Source organism: Dermacentor andersoni, chromosome 3 (genome assembly GCF_023375885.2).
Source record: "Dermacentor andersoni chromosome 3, qqDerAnde1_hic_scaffold, whole genome shotgun sequence".
In the NCBI taxonomy this organism is placed as follows: Eukaryota; Metazoa; Arthropoda; class Arachnida; order Ixodida; family Ixodidae; genus Dermacentor; species Dermacentor andersoni.
In genome coordinates, this window is record NC_092816.1 from 33,276,187 (window position 1) to 33,291,727 (window position 15,541).

The following is a 15,541-nucleotide window of genomic DNA, read 5'->3' on the forward strand; positions in this document are numbered from 1 at the left end:
TGTACAGTTCGTGTTTTTACCATTTGAATTTTGTTTGCGCGTTTCTAGTTTCTCTCAATTCGTCATTACGTTCGTTTTTAATTACTATTGCTGCTATAAGCTGACTAAGTTTCTTTTTTAGTTCTAGAACGTGACATTCATCCAATCTCGTCGCTTTGCGGAACATGCCACGCGTATAGTTGGTTTTCCGGCAAACGTTCTAGCAGCACGAAAGCGCTTCTTTGTTTCTTTTCTAAGAAAGGTAGCTCCTTTGTCTGTTCTATTTTGTTCGCGAAATGAGGGGCAGCGAAGGCGAAAGTGCTTCTACCTCTTTTGAGAAGAATTTCCGAAGTACGTCTCTTTTTTCTCTCTTCTTTTTCTTTTACCTTTCTCGGGGCGTGGTTCTACAGATGTAATGAAACGACTGGTTAGTGTCGGGGAAGAACAATGGACAACGTTTTAGAACTTTTAGCTTAACGAGGGCACGGCACGGCGTCCCTTCGATTAAGGTAACACTATTTCACTTTATCCGGTTTTCTTGTCGCGCTCGCCAAAGCTTGTGCGTTACTGGGACTGATACTCTCTTTCGTCGATGGTGACTTTCGTATACTCTATGCTTCTGCGTTTCAGCTTGAATTTGCTTTATCTATCGTTCTTTTTATTGTTGTTTCATAGTTTGATTTTTTTATCTTCTTTTTCTTACCCGAACCCCTGGGTGGGGCGGACGGCAGAAGAAGAATTAGGATTGATTGTTTTTAATGAAATGAAATGAATGGTTAAATAGATGGATGAGCGGGACGACGAGGCGGTCGTCGACAGGGGCTGCCACCGCTGCTGCTTTTTCCGGTCCTGGCTTTACTTCCTGTGTGCGTTTCCCTTTTCGATTCATTTTTCTTTTTCTGTTCCTATTCTCCGATGATCTATCCCAGAGTTCTTTTTGCGCTCCCAGATCAATTCTTCGTAACGTCGTGTTCCTGGGACCAAACTTTGTCCATTGTCGACGCACTCTAAGGTGTTCCATCTCCTTCTTTACAATCTCGCCGTTTGTTTTACTGAGTTGAGGCGCGCTGTATTGTTGCTGTTGCGTTTTGCTGAGCTCTTAGTAGAACGTACACTGTCTTGTTTCACTGGCGTCGCTGACACGTAAGGCCTTTTAGAGGACACTTAAAGGGGCCCAATATTTAACGTGCTCCGGTATTCCTTTAAGTTATACTTAAAGGGTCGCCTTCTTAATGGGTATCTTAGGTCAGGCTTCGTCAGAGCTCGCACTCCTTTGTGTCTGCAGCTTCCTCCCTCTTCCCGTCATGGCTGTTCCCTCGCGTGATACAAGGACGGGTGTAAGACACTGGTTGTAACAGTGCGGTTGCATGTAGTGACTTGGCAATCCATTGTGTTTCTGTGCTGGTATTAATGATTAAATGAATGTAAAGAGAAGTTGGCGCCTAGCAGAGGTGCCGGCAACTCCTGTGCTCCGACATGCGATAAAAAGGGGAGCACCCTGATAAGAACAAACCCACAGCGATACTAAATGTTTCCGAGAGTAGTTCGAAAGTCATGACACACAAGCCGTAAGTTCACATTTCGGATTCTCAAGCTGGAGCACAAGCCCGATGCCATCCACAAAAAAAATATAGAAACCGCCAAAATATAAGAACATGCAATGAACAGACCCACATACCCCTACCGTAATTCATTCACCCCTTTGTTTTTTCGAATGTTATTTTTGTTGATTAGTCACGCAGGATTTTTTATGTGTACCGTAGAAAACAAATCCGCGCACTGTAGCCATTCCTCCGACAATCAAATAATTTACAGCGATACTGGCCAGCAGCCTCTTAAAGAGTACACCGCCGCATTTACTAGATCGATTTCGTTGCGTCGTCATCTTCATTCGCTACAGTATTGCCGTGTTGTGGCCTCCAAAATACATGTGTGAAACTGACGCTGAGGAAATGACCCAGCTACAACTTCACGACGATGAAGATGGCCGTCGTCGTAAATGAAAGGAAGGATGAATGAAAATCGCCAAGCCACCGTCGAGTTTTTCAAAGACCCACTCCTTTTTCAAGAGACATGAGTATTTCTTCAAAGTGTATCAGAATTACTTTTTTCGTTACTTTCGCTGTAACTCGTTGATTACTAAACGGAAAAATGAAAGCGAAAGTCCGGTTTTCTGAACTTCGCGCCGATGCACTGCAGAGCCGTCACGTCGGTGAGTCGTCACGGACTTCAAGTTGACTTCGTGGATTTAGGCTGTTTTTCGCTGAGTAGAAGTTCCTGGAATTTCCAAATTTCAATTCATGGCTCTTCTAGTATACTGTGCAATCTAGCTTTACCGATGAAAGACTACCTAGGCCTTATAAGACGCTACCAAAGTCCATCCCATCACGGCGATAGCTGCTGCAGGGACTCTAAGTCGACGTCGCCGCTCGCCTTTCATTTAAGTATAAGCCCCATGCAAGTGACCTTGCGCGCGACAGCGACAAGCTATGCGATGGAGATGTCTGTCGCGTTCGCTCGTCGCCTACAAGTCGTACCCCATGCGAGCGACGATTTCGAGCGACGTCTCCTCGGTGTTGCCGGCATGAAGGCTGCAAATACGCGTCGAATCTAGCGTGACTCGTGCTTTATTAGTTTAAGTTGATGCATTTTACTGTAAAGAGCAGCATAAAATATTTCTGAAGGCTTTGCAGTAGGCTTTTATTCTTGCACGTATAAAAGTTCAATCGTTTGCTCGTTCCGTGCGACAATCAGTATTATTTGAATTTGAGTAACGTACATTCAGTTCCGGCTTTGCACTATTGGCTAGTCGCTCATAGCACTTCCGGGCGACGAACGACGAATTCTAGATTTACAGAACCGAGCGATCGAGCGACAAGGCTGAGCGATCTGTTCAAGCGGCGGCCCGATCCACAGCTCGAAGCCGTCGCTCGTCGCTGTCGCGCACAATATCGCAATCATGGGGTTCAGCCCTTATGCGTATTTTCTCTGCTACCGAACTTCCCACTGTAAGAGCGGCTTTTGATGCGAAAGCGGTAAATAGCCCATTGAGAAAAAAAGCCGGCATCTGTCATCTGCAGGAGCGTAATCGCACCTAATTCCCCATTGGCTGCGACGCCACGTCATGAGCGCGCCTTGACGGAGCGCAGCGGGCGAAAAGGACCACCACCTGGGGCGTTAGCGCGCCAGGTGTTGCGTGATTTCTAGAGGGTGACGTGGCGTCGCGGTGATGACGTCTACCCAGACGTCATCACCGCGACGCCACGTCACCCTCGCTCTCGCTCTCGGAAACCTGTGTTATCCGCGTGTTGCTTGTCCGCGCAAGCTCTCGCCTGCGACTACGCCTCGGTAAGGCCAAATCAAAACGTTCCAGGCATATCAACGCGCTCGATTGCCCGCGAGAAGTTCACTACTCGAAGGACCGCTCAGCGGCGTTCAATTGGACATGAATGCTTTCGCATTTACAACTCGCAAGAAGTGCCTCGGAAGAGCCTCCAAGTGTCCGTGTTCTCCCTCCCGATTTTCTGAAAGCGAGAACGTGTATTATACAGGGTGTTTCAGCGAACACTTTCAAAAATATTTATATGTTGCCTGTGGCAGATATCACAATTCTAGTTCATGAGCTAGTCTACTCGATGCGGCGCACAATACTAGCACAAATAATTGAGATTAAAAATCGGCTAATTAATAAAAAATTCACTAAGTTTTTAACAAAACACCGTTTCACGCACTGAAGCGCACAAGTAACTGGAACGCCAATGCATATCTCTGCAAAGTTCGGGAACTTATATTTTGAAACTGGTGTAATCTTGAAAATTCGTTCCAAGTGGACCCGCCTTGCGAACTCCACTGCTGTAATTTGTAAATTGCGATATGGGCCATAATGTAATTAGCTAAAAGCATATTTAGTGAACTTTTATTAATTAGTCAATTTTGCATTTCAATTTTTTGCGCAAGTACTGTCCGCCGCTTCCAGTATAGACCGGCTCATAAACTGCAATTGAGCTATCTGCCATAGGCAACCTTTAAAAAAAATTTAAAGTGTTCGCTGAAACACCCTGTATTGTGGTTTTCGTATTGACTGACGCACCATTGCGCACCCGTGGATGTAAGGACACGGAAGAATATACATTAGTGTTGTACGGCGTAGTAAAATATACTGGGCGGACTTCTTCGGTGCCAGGCTTGAGACGCTAGCGTTGCCGCTTCCCGCGTGTCTCCGATACTCCCGTACTCCTCTACCCTATAAGAAAGAAAGAAAAACCAAGGAGAAAAGAATAACCAAATGGGTACCCGTCGTGACGGCTCTGAATGGTAAGAACGCTACCACCGCATGCGAAGCCGAATCGTTATAGCGAGCACCTAGCTCATAAGCAGTGCGAAATAGTTCTCCATACAATACTAGTCAAAAACACCGACGTCTCACCTGTAGGTGCAGGTCTTCAATCTTTCTTTGGATATCTAATCAGCAAACTTTGCTTTGCACTTCTTGCCTAGTGGCGAAGCGGCTTCCAACGATGATGCTTCCAATGTACTGCGAGGCGCTCCTTATTTCCATGGCCTGTGTACAAGAAATGCGCGCCCGTACAATCTCTCGCCTTGCTCACATCGAGAGGTTTCGGTTAAATAGATGCGTCCTAGGGGGGGGCTCGTTATCTGGAATATCTTGCTTTCCGCCGTCATATGCGCGTAATAAACGTCATTCGGTCGCTCTCTTTGGTTGTTCTTTATTTCGCCCTTTGCTCATCTCTACGCCAGCCAGGATATCATTTTTTTTTCCTCTCCCCTTCCTCGAGTGAAGAACGCGACCCTTCTTGGCAAGCATGCCGGCGTGCGCGCATTCCTCATTAAGACTGTATCGCGGCGAAGACGCTTAAAGGAAGGGGGGCGATGCTGCTTGGCGCGGGGTCCATGAGTCTGACCTCTCATCGTTCCTGCCATTGGCACGGAAGCCACCGCCGAGGTCACGTGGGCGGGCGCCGCCGCGAAGAACAAGATGGAGGAGAGAAAAGCAGACAAACCTACACGAACGACGACGGCGCGGGTTGCCAAGATGTTCTCGGCCAGCAAAGAGACACGCCTACTGTACACTCATGCCTCCCCCCATCTCTTCAATACCCAAGCCCCCCCCCCCCCCCCCCCCCCTCGTTCTCTCACACGCAGTTCGCCTCTTCTTTGGCGCTATCTCTCGCATTGCGACTACGAGTATAGATGTCCGAGCTCCAACACCAGCCGATTCCCGCCTCCGTTGGCCTTTTCGTACAGCTCCCCGCAAATCGAGAGGGCGATGCTGTAGCTGTTAAACACCTTGTAATGCGGCAGGCTTTCCTGTATACCTCTCCAACATTCGTTCTTTCTGCGTGATTTCTTTTTCTTTACTTTATTCTTCTCACTCTTTGTCTTTAGCAAACGACTCGTTTTCTCTCGGGGCCTCGCGCCTGAATGCAGGCGAAACGCTCGTTCTTTCTGTTCGTCCCGACGGTCACGACGAGCGATATCTCAGCTTGCGTTTCGTGCTCTGGGGAAAACGAGTCGTTAATTTCCTCCATTCGACCCATTGTTGTGCGCTGGCCGCGGATATGAAACTGCCGCTGCCATCGCTTCGGCCGTGCCCCGACGCCGCCTCCTCCTTCAACCCCCCCCCCCCCTCCTCCCCGCTCCAAGCTCTTTTCTATTTCTTATAGTACACAGTGATCGGCGATATATACTCGCTGGCCCTTCTCTTCGATACATCGCGTCTCGCGAGTGCCGCATTCTTGGCCGTTTATGCGCTATAATCTTCCTCTGGATCTCCCAATAAGATGAGGGTGGGGGGGTTCTCTTATAGTTTTTTGGAGTCGGTCCGTTGGTTGTTCTATAGGGGGTTGTTGCTGTGTTGGCCTGTCTTTGCACGTTGCCGCCGCTAGTGTACCCAGACTCTTGCGTGTTGCGTGGCTGGCCGGTGAGAGGAGGGCGGATAAGGGGGCGGAACGAATATTTGACCAGAAACCAACACGTTCAACGGCAGTGACGCACCGGTCGAAGGTCGAACTCACTTATAACGAACGGGGTTATGCGCAGTAGTAGTTCGATGTATAAGGGGATTCGATATACCCAAACTCGCCTATAACAAACTTTTTCGATGGGTCCGTAATATACGGATTTCTTATCTCTACTGTGGAGGAAAGAAACAAGGAAAGAATTTATCTACTGAAGAAAAAAAACTACGCGCAGTAGTCACCAATTCTCGCCTCTGTTTTGAACTGTTTCTCAGCGGCATAAATAGTGGTGTTCTCGGTGCGGGAGGATGTGTAGAACTTCTCCAGTCCATCTCCCTTTACGGCTTTATTCCGCTGGCAGCGGACACCTCGAGTTAGATATATCCAACGTCCGGCTCAATATGAACGATGTGTTTTTAGATAAGGATCAGCCATCACATTTTGCCTGTTCGACATAGAGAACACTTCGCTTTATCGGGGTTTGTTACATGTGGGTTCAACTGTTTATGTAGAACAGAGGCACTCGTTTGTGATAAGTGCCTTAGATGAAGCGATAACCATAGAGAATGAAGCTATACGGGAAACCTACCTAAATTTTACAGCGCGAAGGGAGAGTACTTTATTTGAGAACAACTTGACGCCAAGTCGACGCAAAAATGCACATCTGTGCATTTCCCTGTGTTCAGTATATCTGCGCCGCGTGTTCGATAAAAACCATCGCAAGAGTTGAGAAGCTAGCCCTGAACGAACCGAATGCTAGACAATGCCGAGCATTTGTTTGTGTTCAAACTTAGGATGTTGAGAATCAAGCCAGCGACGGAGTGACGTCCGTTTGCCTTCTTGTGTACCACGAAGGTTGTGCCAACGTCTTCCTACCACTGACTTGCGTTTTCCGGGCACCTGTAAGGAAACGAAAAATTCACGTGACACATTACACTTAGTAAACTTGGGCCACTTCATTCGCGGTTTGTCTGTCTGTTTGTTTGTTTGTTTGTTCTCGGTAAATGTATGGATCACTTCAATCTGTAACATACCATGATGCTGACAAGTGGAATACTTAGCGACATTCTGGTATTCGCCAGTAGCGGCATACACGTCTACGCATTTAAAACGCCGTAAGGAAGCGCTGCGCTCCTAGTTAAGCCTGCTGGCGTAGCGCCTAACTATGCGGACACAAGATGTACACGGATACTTCGCAGAAGCTGTCGCGAACACCCTGTGTTTAATTAGTGTGGGCGACGTTCGCTGGCTCCTTCTCTCTCATATATTGTTGGATCATCTTTCGCCGCTGTAGATGCGCAAGTGCGCCGAAACGGGATAGCTGCTTCATATCGTAGGCGAGAGAGCACAAAGCCACGGGCCAAAACGTGAGGACGGACGACAAAGCGCGCTTGCCCTGACTTTGAAAACATCCAAATATATATATATATATATATATATATATTTTGCGCTCTGTACTTGTAACATAGTTGGTTCATTGCAGAATAGCATTCGCACCATTATATGTTATTTAAATACTGTCCCCCCCCCCCCTTATGTAATGCCCTGTTAAGGGTCCTTAAGGGTTAATAAATGATGATGATGATGATGATGATGATGATGATGATGATGATGATGATGATGATGATGACGAATCTATGTAGCACAAGCATAATAAATTGAGCCATACTATCAACTACAATCGCAACGTTCTTTTGTAATATTAATTGTTTCTTGGAGCATCGTTGAGTGCTGGAAGCCCGAAGCACGACATATTAATTTCTAAAAAGGGACGGCGAGAGACTCCTTTCAGTTGTCACCTAGAGGGTGCGTAATGCGCAGACATTTGAAGAGTGTTAACTCAAGTTCGCTTGGGAGACTTATTTTGATACAGCTTTCGACTTTGCTCTCAAAATTGCTTCTAGCCTTGTCTCTAACCTTTTACTTCCAAACTGATCTCTTCCTTCACGTCTCTTACCACACTCAAAATCTTGTTTTACAGAGATCAGTGGCAGTTTTAAAGGCCGAGACGGTCGTCAACGCAGGCTGCAAGAAACGTAAGGCCGCAATGGTAGACTTCGCTCCTCCAACTTATTCAGGACAGCCATAAAAATAGAAAAAACAAACTTATGAACGCCCTCTTTTAAGAATAGTGTTGAGAAATCATGCCTCATTTAAATAATATTCAATTTTTTTTCCACACGCCAATATAAGGCGTACCATAACTCTAGGGCAGCTTTCACAGTTCCGGTTGCGGCACTAACTTCCACACTTATTCTTATTTTTCAAAAGTATGGTATTACGCGCACCACATGCATGCAATCATAGTAGCGGGTGCATTACCTGCACGAACAAAATAGATAAACGTGTGCGATGCTAATCGAATTTTTAGTAGTTATTGGCTACGGGCTAATTCGTCGCCGACAGTTGATGTCCTCGAGTACCGTCTATCGCTTGTATCTTCCTTTTCTTTATTTTCCTGGGTTGCCACGCGGCGTAATGCTGAAATGAAATTAAATGAAAGCATGGAGGCCTGATAGACCAATTTGTGATTGCGGGCTATGGCTTATGAGACCTACAAGCAAACAAAAAGAAAGAGGGTCACATGAGTCTTCATACCTTCAAGTCCGCCATGGTCGTCCATAGCCCGCTTCTCCCACTACCTCCAATAATACTGGGCGTAACTTCTCGTTCACAAACCCGCAATAATTTTATTCCATTAGGAATAGAGGTACTTTTGGAAAGGATGTTAAGCTCACATGGTAGCTACTCTCGCATAAGGATGTCGCCACTACAGCATTACTTTTACACGTAGATGTGACCTGAGCTAGAGCGCACTAGCTCAGGTCGACCTCTCTGTCTTTCCTGTCAATACATTCGATCTTATCTTACGTGAATGTGAAACGGCACGGTGTAAAGCTCTTCACCATAGCCGTGAAATAGTCCAACGTGCATTGAGGTCTCAGGAACTCAGCAAATTAATTCTAATTTCAGGTTAGCGCGCAATCAAAGCCGCTGTTTACTGGCTAAGTAGCAGCCGAAGCTAAACGCCGAGCCGGAAGAAGCCGAAAGGATTAAGTCAGTCGGCCCTCGGGTCCCGCACGAGGCTCTGCAGTCCGGCGGGTGGCGTTTTTGCGTGAAGCCGTCGCACGGGGCCGAGCGTGAGCCTCATTAAAAGAACGTTCGTGCGTGAGGGCCGCCCCTTGTCCGGGCTTCTTCCATCGTCCTGTCTTCCCTCTTCCTTCATTTGCGCCAGTCTGCGGCCACGCTGTTTGCGTTTGCGCGGGGCCCCCCCCACCTGAGTTGTTTATAGGGGACACCCGCTTCGCAGTAATTAGATATCACTGTCTTTGGAGCCTCCTGATCCGCGTTGTCCGCGATGGATGCTTCCTTTTCGTGCACGCCCGCGACGCCTAATGCTCCATCACGCGCGTCTCCTCGCATCCTTTTCGTCTTCTTCTTCTTTATGCCTGCCTCTTCTCGTGCAATATTTTCTTTACCTGCATCCGCTTTCTCGCAGCTTGTGGCTCGCTTTATTTTGTCGTCGCACATGCGCGTGCGTGTGTGTGTGTGTGTGAAGGAAACGGTTCCCTCCGTTCGTCCCGTCGGCTGGCGTTAATTGTTTTCTTTCCCTGCCTCTCTCTTACTACTATTATTATTAATTCTTGTTATTGATATTTTGCTCTTCGCGCAGATGATGCGGGACGGCGCATTTGCGAGATTGTACCTGTCGTTGGCGGCAACACCGATCCGGCTGGATTAGCTTTCGCGTCGAGCGGGAAGCCGGTCTCACTCGGCGGCCGGCCACGACAGGGGCCACGGGAGAGTTACCTTAATCGTCTCGCCAAACGAGGTGGGTCCACTTTATCTCTCGAGGGCATATCGTACTACTTCGAGCGCGGGGCGCGTCCACCAGCTATTCTTTCTTTTCTTCTTTTTCTTCTTCAATACTCACAGAAAGAGGTCGCACAGTTTTTGTGCCCGCGTGTGTGGTTAATGAATTACTCTGACGACCTTTCTTTTGTTAGTTTTGTATCATCGTTCGTCGCGACACGCCTTTTCAAAACGCTTTCGCGCCACGCCGCCAAACGTTATACGTCCTGTTCTTCTGACAATTTCTGCGAAACTATAGCAGCCGGCTAAATAACCAAAATAGCAGCTAGCTCACGGATTCCACGGCTCGCTGGCCTCACGAGCTTCCTCCCAACGAACTACGCAAGCACACTGGTGGAGTGCTCGCAAGATTAGTCTCTATAGTCTTTGCAGCCTGACCATGGGTTGTTGTAATGAAATATTTGACCCATGGCAGTCGAAAAGTGCTTATTACTGTATTAGCAATAGCATCAATTATGTGAACCGCATTCGTTTTCCCCAGTGGTGCTCTGTATCTGTTTATAAGGCATGGAATTCCCGTCAGCATCACGTGATATTTTCCTTTAATATTTTAAGGCTTTACATACCGAAACATCACAGTGGGGTATTAGGCTCCTGTAGTGAAAGGCTCCGGATTAATCTTAACCTTAACCTAGGCTTAACCTAGCCCTAACCTAACATAACCTTAACCTTGAATTTCTTTAACTTGCACATAAATCTAGGAAAACGAGTGTCTTTGCATTTTGCTCCCATAAAAGAGTGAGCTCCGTTAAAAATTTCGGAACGAGGAAGCTGCGCGAAAAGTTAGCTTTTTTTTATTATGTTTTGTGTTTGACCTGTCGCTTGGTTGTACCAATTAATTAATTATAATTACAATACAATTAAATACAACATCATTAATTGAATACAGTTCTTCGCCGAGGCCGTTAACGGTAAGCTTTTAAGTGCGATTCTATGCTTGCTGAAGTGTGTATATGCCATATTTTAACTGTGGGGCAAAATGTATGCGAATGTAAATGTACGTGAATACATTTTTTTATTTATTTGATATCTTATTGTGTTATATTTATTACAGTGGACGTATCATCTTTCATTATTCATGAGAAAAGTAACAGTTGGCATCTTGCGTACGGACATTTCCTACTCACACATTCTATAAAAAATAGGGGCGACCTTTTATTTTTACGCACTGCCCCCAAGTCTTGTTTGCAACATTGCCAACCATTTCTCTCATCTCTGTATTGTCACTTTTGTAACCAAAACTACCTCTAATATAGCAGATGCACGTTATACTGCAGCTCAAGTTAAGTGTAACTTTCTGACTTGCACAAACCACATGAAAACGTTAGGTAACGGCAAATTAATCTGAAGAGCTCTCTTCTTATCTTCTTTTTTTTTTCTTTTTTGTTTGTTACGAGCAGAGCTTCTGATATTGATCGACGTGTCGAATCAGGAGACGCAGTTGTGGTCGTGGCAGCCGCGTCCTCTGTTCTAAACTGTTGCTTGTAGTCAACTGTAATTTCATTTCCGGCGTTCGAACTTCCGTACGAAATTTGTTTGTTTCCCAGAAGCGACTAATTGAAGCAAATAACGACGCAGAACAGTGTTCCTCAGTGTTTTTTTTTTTTTTGTGTGTGTGTGTTCCTTTTCTTTGCTGGCATTGATTGGGCCATGCGCTCGAGGGAGGGTTCATAGCCGACGCTTAACTCCTACTCTTGCAGCCTTCACGAAAAAGGATCTGACAGGCTGTCAGCTCTTAGAGGTCGCTTTACTGCCTTTAATGAGCGCATTGAAACGACTCTCAATTGGTCTCACTTTGCACGATTCCCGTCTCGAGTGCGTCATTCTCGGATAATTAGAGGGACCGTACACAGTTGGAACGTGGACGGAACTCCAGGCGTGCTTCTGTTATGGCATATCGTCAGAGGATCCGCTTCTAGGCCATTGTAGTACGCCATTATTGCTGGGGCAGCTCCGTTCCTAGCTCGGTTTTCGGGTTTTTTTCTTTTTTTTTCCCTCCGCACATAGCAACATAAATAGTCACGGCGGCTGGAATGGTTGCGAATGATAGCCCAGTCGCAATGAGAGAAAGACTCGGAGGCCGCGAAAGCATATTTATGAGCTCCCATCCATCTACGTGTTGTCTTTTCCGGTCTTTTCCGTGGCGTTCCTTCGATGCGAGCCTAATTTTACCCGCGTTAAGGAAAACGGCGACGTTTACGTATAACCGGGGGCGCCCGTGGTGAGTTTACGTTAAGGCGATGCACCTTGCCTCCGGTGCAGTGGTCGGAGATCGATCGATTGCGCTAAATCAAAGATTACGTCGATGAGAAGAAGGTGTCCTGGCGTAGGTGAGTGCAATAAGTGGCGCACAGATCAGAGTTACAAAGAAAAAGAGAGAGAGAGATGAAGGGGGATCAATCGGACAAACGTCAGATCTTCTACAGTAGTAAAAATCACAACACTAGGTGTTCAGCTTGAAGAAAACAAGAAGCGAGATGATGTCTGGGACAACATACCGTGTCTCCACTTACTGTAGGGCATAGGTTAAGCACGATAGTGTATATAATGTTCAGAATAACATAATAACTCCGTGCATGGGCTGTTTTTATAGCCTTCTAATCGAAGGAACCAATTCAGAAAAATAGTAGCGCAAGTATACCGTAAGGCTGCGTTTATTTAATGAACACATCTTTCGTTTTGTATCACGGTCTCTGTACCACCTCATTTCGTTCAAGTTCGTATTCCACTATAACATCGCGACACCCGCCTGCGTAACATCTGCGAAACACATCCACGATAAAAGCATAGAAAGGAGCCACAAATGTTAATCTATTTATCTGCTTCATAATCTAGTCACTGAGCGTCTACGCTGAGAATAATGCGCTGCGAGTGCTACGAATGCGCCGATGACGGCGACGTTAATCAACTCGAGCTACTCCGTGTCCCTTTTGCCCACTGATTAGCGTATGGGTCGCAGACCATGCAGCTACTTTCCCACTACAGCAGCCAAACTATATATATATTTTTTTTGTTCTGATCAGGTGCCCAATTCTCAAAGCACTTTATCCCACTATTTCTTTCTATACGCTTGTTTATGGTGTCGGCTATACTCCTTGTCCTTGAGATACGCATTTGTGACGAAACGAACGTTTATCGTTTGTGTGTTCTCATTTCTATGCCTGTCCCTGTCTATTCAGCGCTATTGAGGTTTCCAGTATAACAGACCAACTACCCCGAATCAATGCCTCTGGACACGAACGCTTAGAGTAGGTAGGCGTTGTGCCCGTTCCGGTGGCAGTTGCCAGCCTGCTCCTCGCTTTCCCTTTTCTGTCAAGGGTATATATGCTTTCTAAACAAATAATAATAATAATAATAATAATAATAATAATAATAATAATAATAATAATAATAATAATAATAATAATAATAATAATAAAGATAATAATAATGACACATTTTTAACCAAACCGATGCTTCATGCATTGAAGCCCATAGACAACTGGAACACCAATGCGTTTCGTCGGACACATTGAAAATTAATATCCCGAAACTGGTGCTGCCCAGAGTATTCGTTCCAAATGGACACGCCTCGTGAGCTTAGCTCATATAATTCGTAGATTGAAGTATGTGACGTAGATTAATTGATTACAATTTTAATTCGCGGAATTATGTTATTTATTCAATTGAACATTTTAATTTCTCGTAGAAGTCATTGTCCACCCATAGAGTTATCATCCTCATCATCATCATCATCATCAACACCACCAGCCTGGTTACGCCCACTGCGGGGCAAAGGCCTCTCCCATACTTCTCCAACTACCCCGGTCATGTACTAATTGTGGCTATGTTGTCCCTGCAAACTTCTTAATCTCATCTGCCCACCTAACTTTCTGCCGTCCCCTGCTACGCTTCCCTTCCCTTGGAATCCAGTCCGTAACCCTTAGGGACCATCGGTTATCTCCCCTCCTCATTACCTGTCCTGTCCATGCCCATTTCTTTTTCTTGATTTCAACTAAGATGTCATTTACCCGCGTTTGTTCCCTCACCCAATCTGCTCTTTTCTTATCCCTTAACGTTACACCTATCATTCTTCCTTCCATAGCTCGTTGCGTCGTCCTTGAGGACGACGCAACGAGCCCCATAGAGTAATTTAGATCAAGGGTTATAACTGTATTACCTGCTGCAAACAATTTTTCACAAAATTGGTGCAGCTAAAGAAACACTGTATAATGCTAATGCTCTCTGATATATCGTCGAATAACAAACTGACGTTTATCTTTAGGAAGGACTGCAGCGTACAAGCTAGTGATTCGGTACCCGTATACCACGGAGTGGTCGGCACTCACAGAGTGGTCCGAACACTGGAACGGCTCATAAGAGCGGGCACAAACCAGTCGTGATTGGCGAGCATGATATAAGCCAAGGCAGCAGTCGTCCAATGACATACAGCTGTCGCCCATAAGAAGCTTTGTCGACGGTCAGCGAGAATTAATTTCGGTGTCAACCTATCGACCGTTACATGTGTCCTCACGACAGTTGATCAAAATGTGCTGCGTACTGCCAAGACAAGTTCGTAAAATAAATTGCCTCGGGACAGTCGCCATTTTACGCCACAGCCCCTTGCAGTTTCACAATTGCGCCATGGGGAAGCAAAACCGTGATAACCAGAACGCTGAGTGTACATCCTCCTCTTTCGAAAGGACAACGAAGAAACTAAACACAGGGAGGCTTAAAATAACTCTTTCTTTTTTTTCGTGGACCAAGTTGTCGCAGCTGCCGCAAAACCGCACATCGAAATCATCGCGAATTTTTATAGTAGTATACACACCATGCCATCATTTTTCGGCCCGCGTGGGACGGCATACGTAACGAATCCGCAGCAAGTATTACTGACCCAGCGAACTGTGCTAGATCAAGGTGTTTTTTTGTGGCGTTCGGTCGTAAAGAACGCCTCCCAGATCTTAATCTCGCTGTGCCAATTTCGGTCCAAATGAAAAAGGCCGCAAATGGAGAGTGCGTGTGTCCGAACGGGCGAGGTTAGGCCATCGCGGCGATCGGTGCGGTCATTTGTTTTATCTCGCATTGAAACCTGCACACGAACGCCGCCGTGCTGCCTAGCTCACGTTCTCGTGAGCGCGCGCCTTACTATGTAGGTCCTTAATGACCTTTTGCTGGGGAAATTGCAGGAAAGTGTGCAAGCTGCTGCGGCTCACGATGGATCTCGCCCGAGTGGCCCAGTAACTATTACGTTCACATGCTGAGCACGAGGTCGCGGGCTCGATCTCCGGCCGCAGGGGCTGCTTTTTCGGTCGGGTCCAGTATGTGCACCAAGCTTTGAGCGCACGCTAAAAGTAATGTGGTCTTCAACATTACCGAGGAGCCCTCGTCTAGGCCTATCGTGTAACTACGTTGCTCTTGTAGACGAAAATCAATCAATCAATCAATCAATCAATCAATCAATCAATCAATCAATCAATCAATCAATCAATCGGCTTATAATGTACCTGTTAAAGCAGGATATGCAAGACACGTCTGGTAAGCGAGCTCTTCGTTGAGGCGTACTTTGCAGTGTTCGTCGCCGTCGTCTTGGCCGGATATCTCACGCACAGGACAACAACCGTATGATGAATCGGCTTATATATATACCTACCCGTGCTGCCTCTAGGGATGTGCCGGTGATTGGCTATATGTTCTCTGCGGGATTGTGCAATGACGAGACAAACGCTACT

General features: G+C 46.3%; 1 protein-coding gene across 1 annotated transcript in view; it reads left to right on the top strand.

Annotated features, from left to right (window-relative positions):
• Positions 1 to 15,541, top strand: part of LOC129381746 (uncharacterized) — a 335,073-nt gene that overhangs the window by 61,538 nt on the left and 257,994 nt on the right. Inside the window, exon 2 of the mRNA XM_055064848.1 lies at positions 9,631 to 9,789. Within this exon, the coding sequence (XP_054920823.1) occupies positions 9,631 to 9,789 (159 nt within the window). The remainder of the gene's footprint in view (positions 1 to 9,630; positions 9,790 to 15,541) is intronic.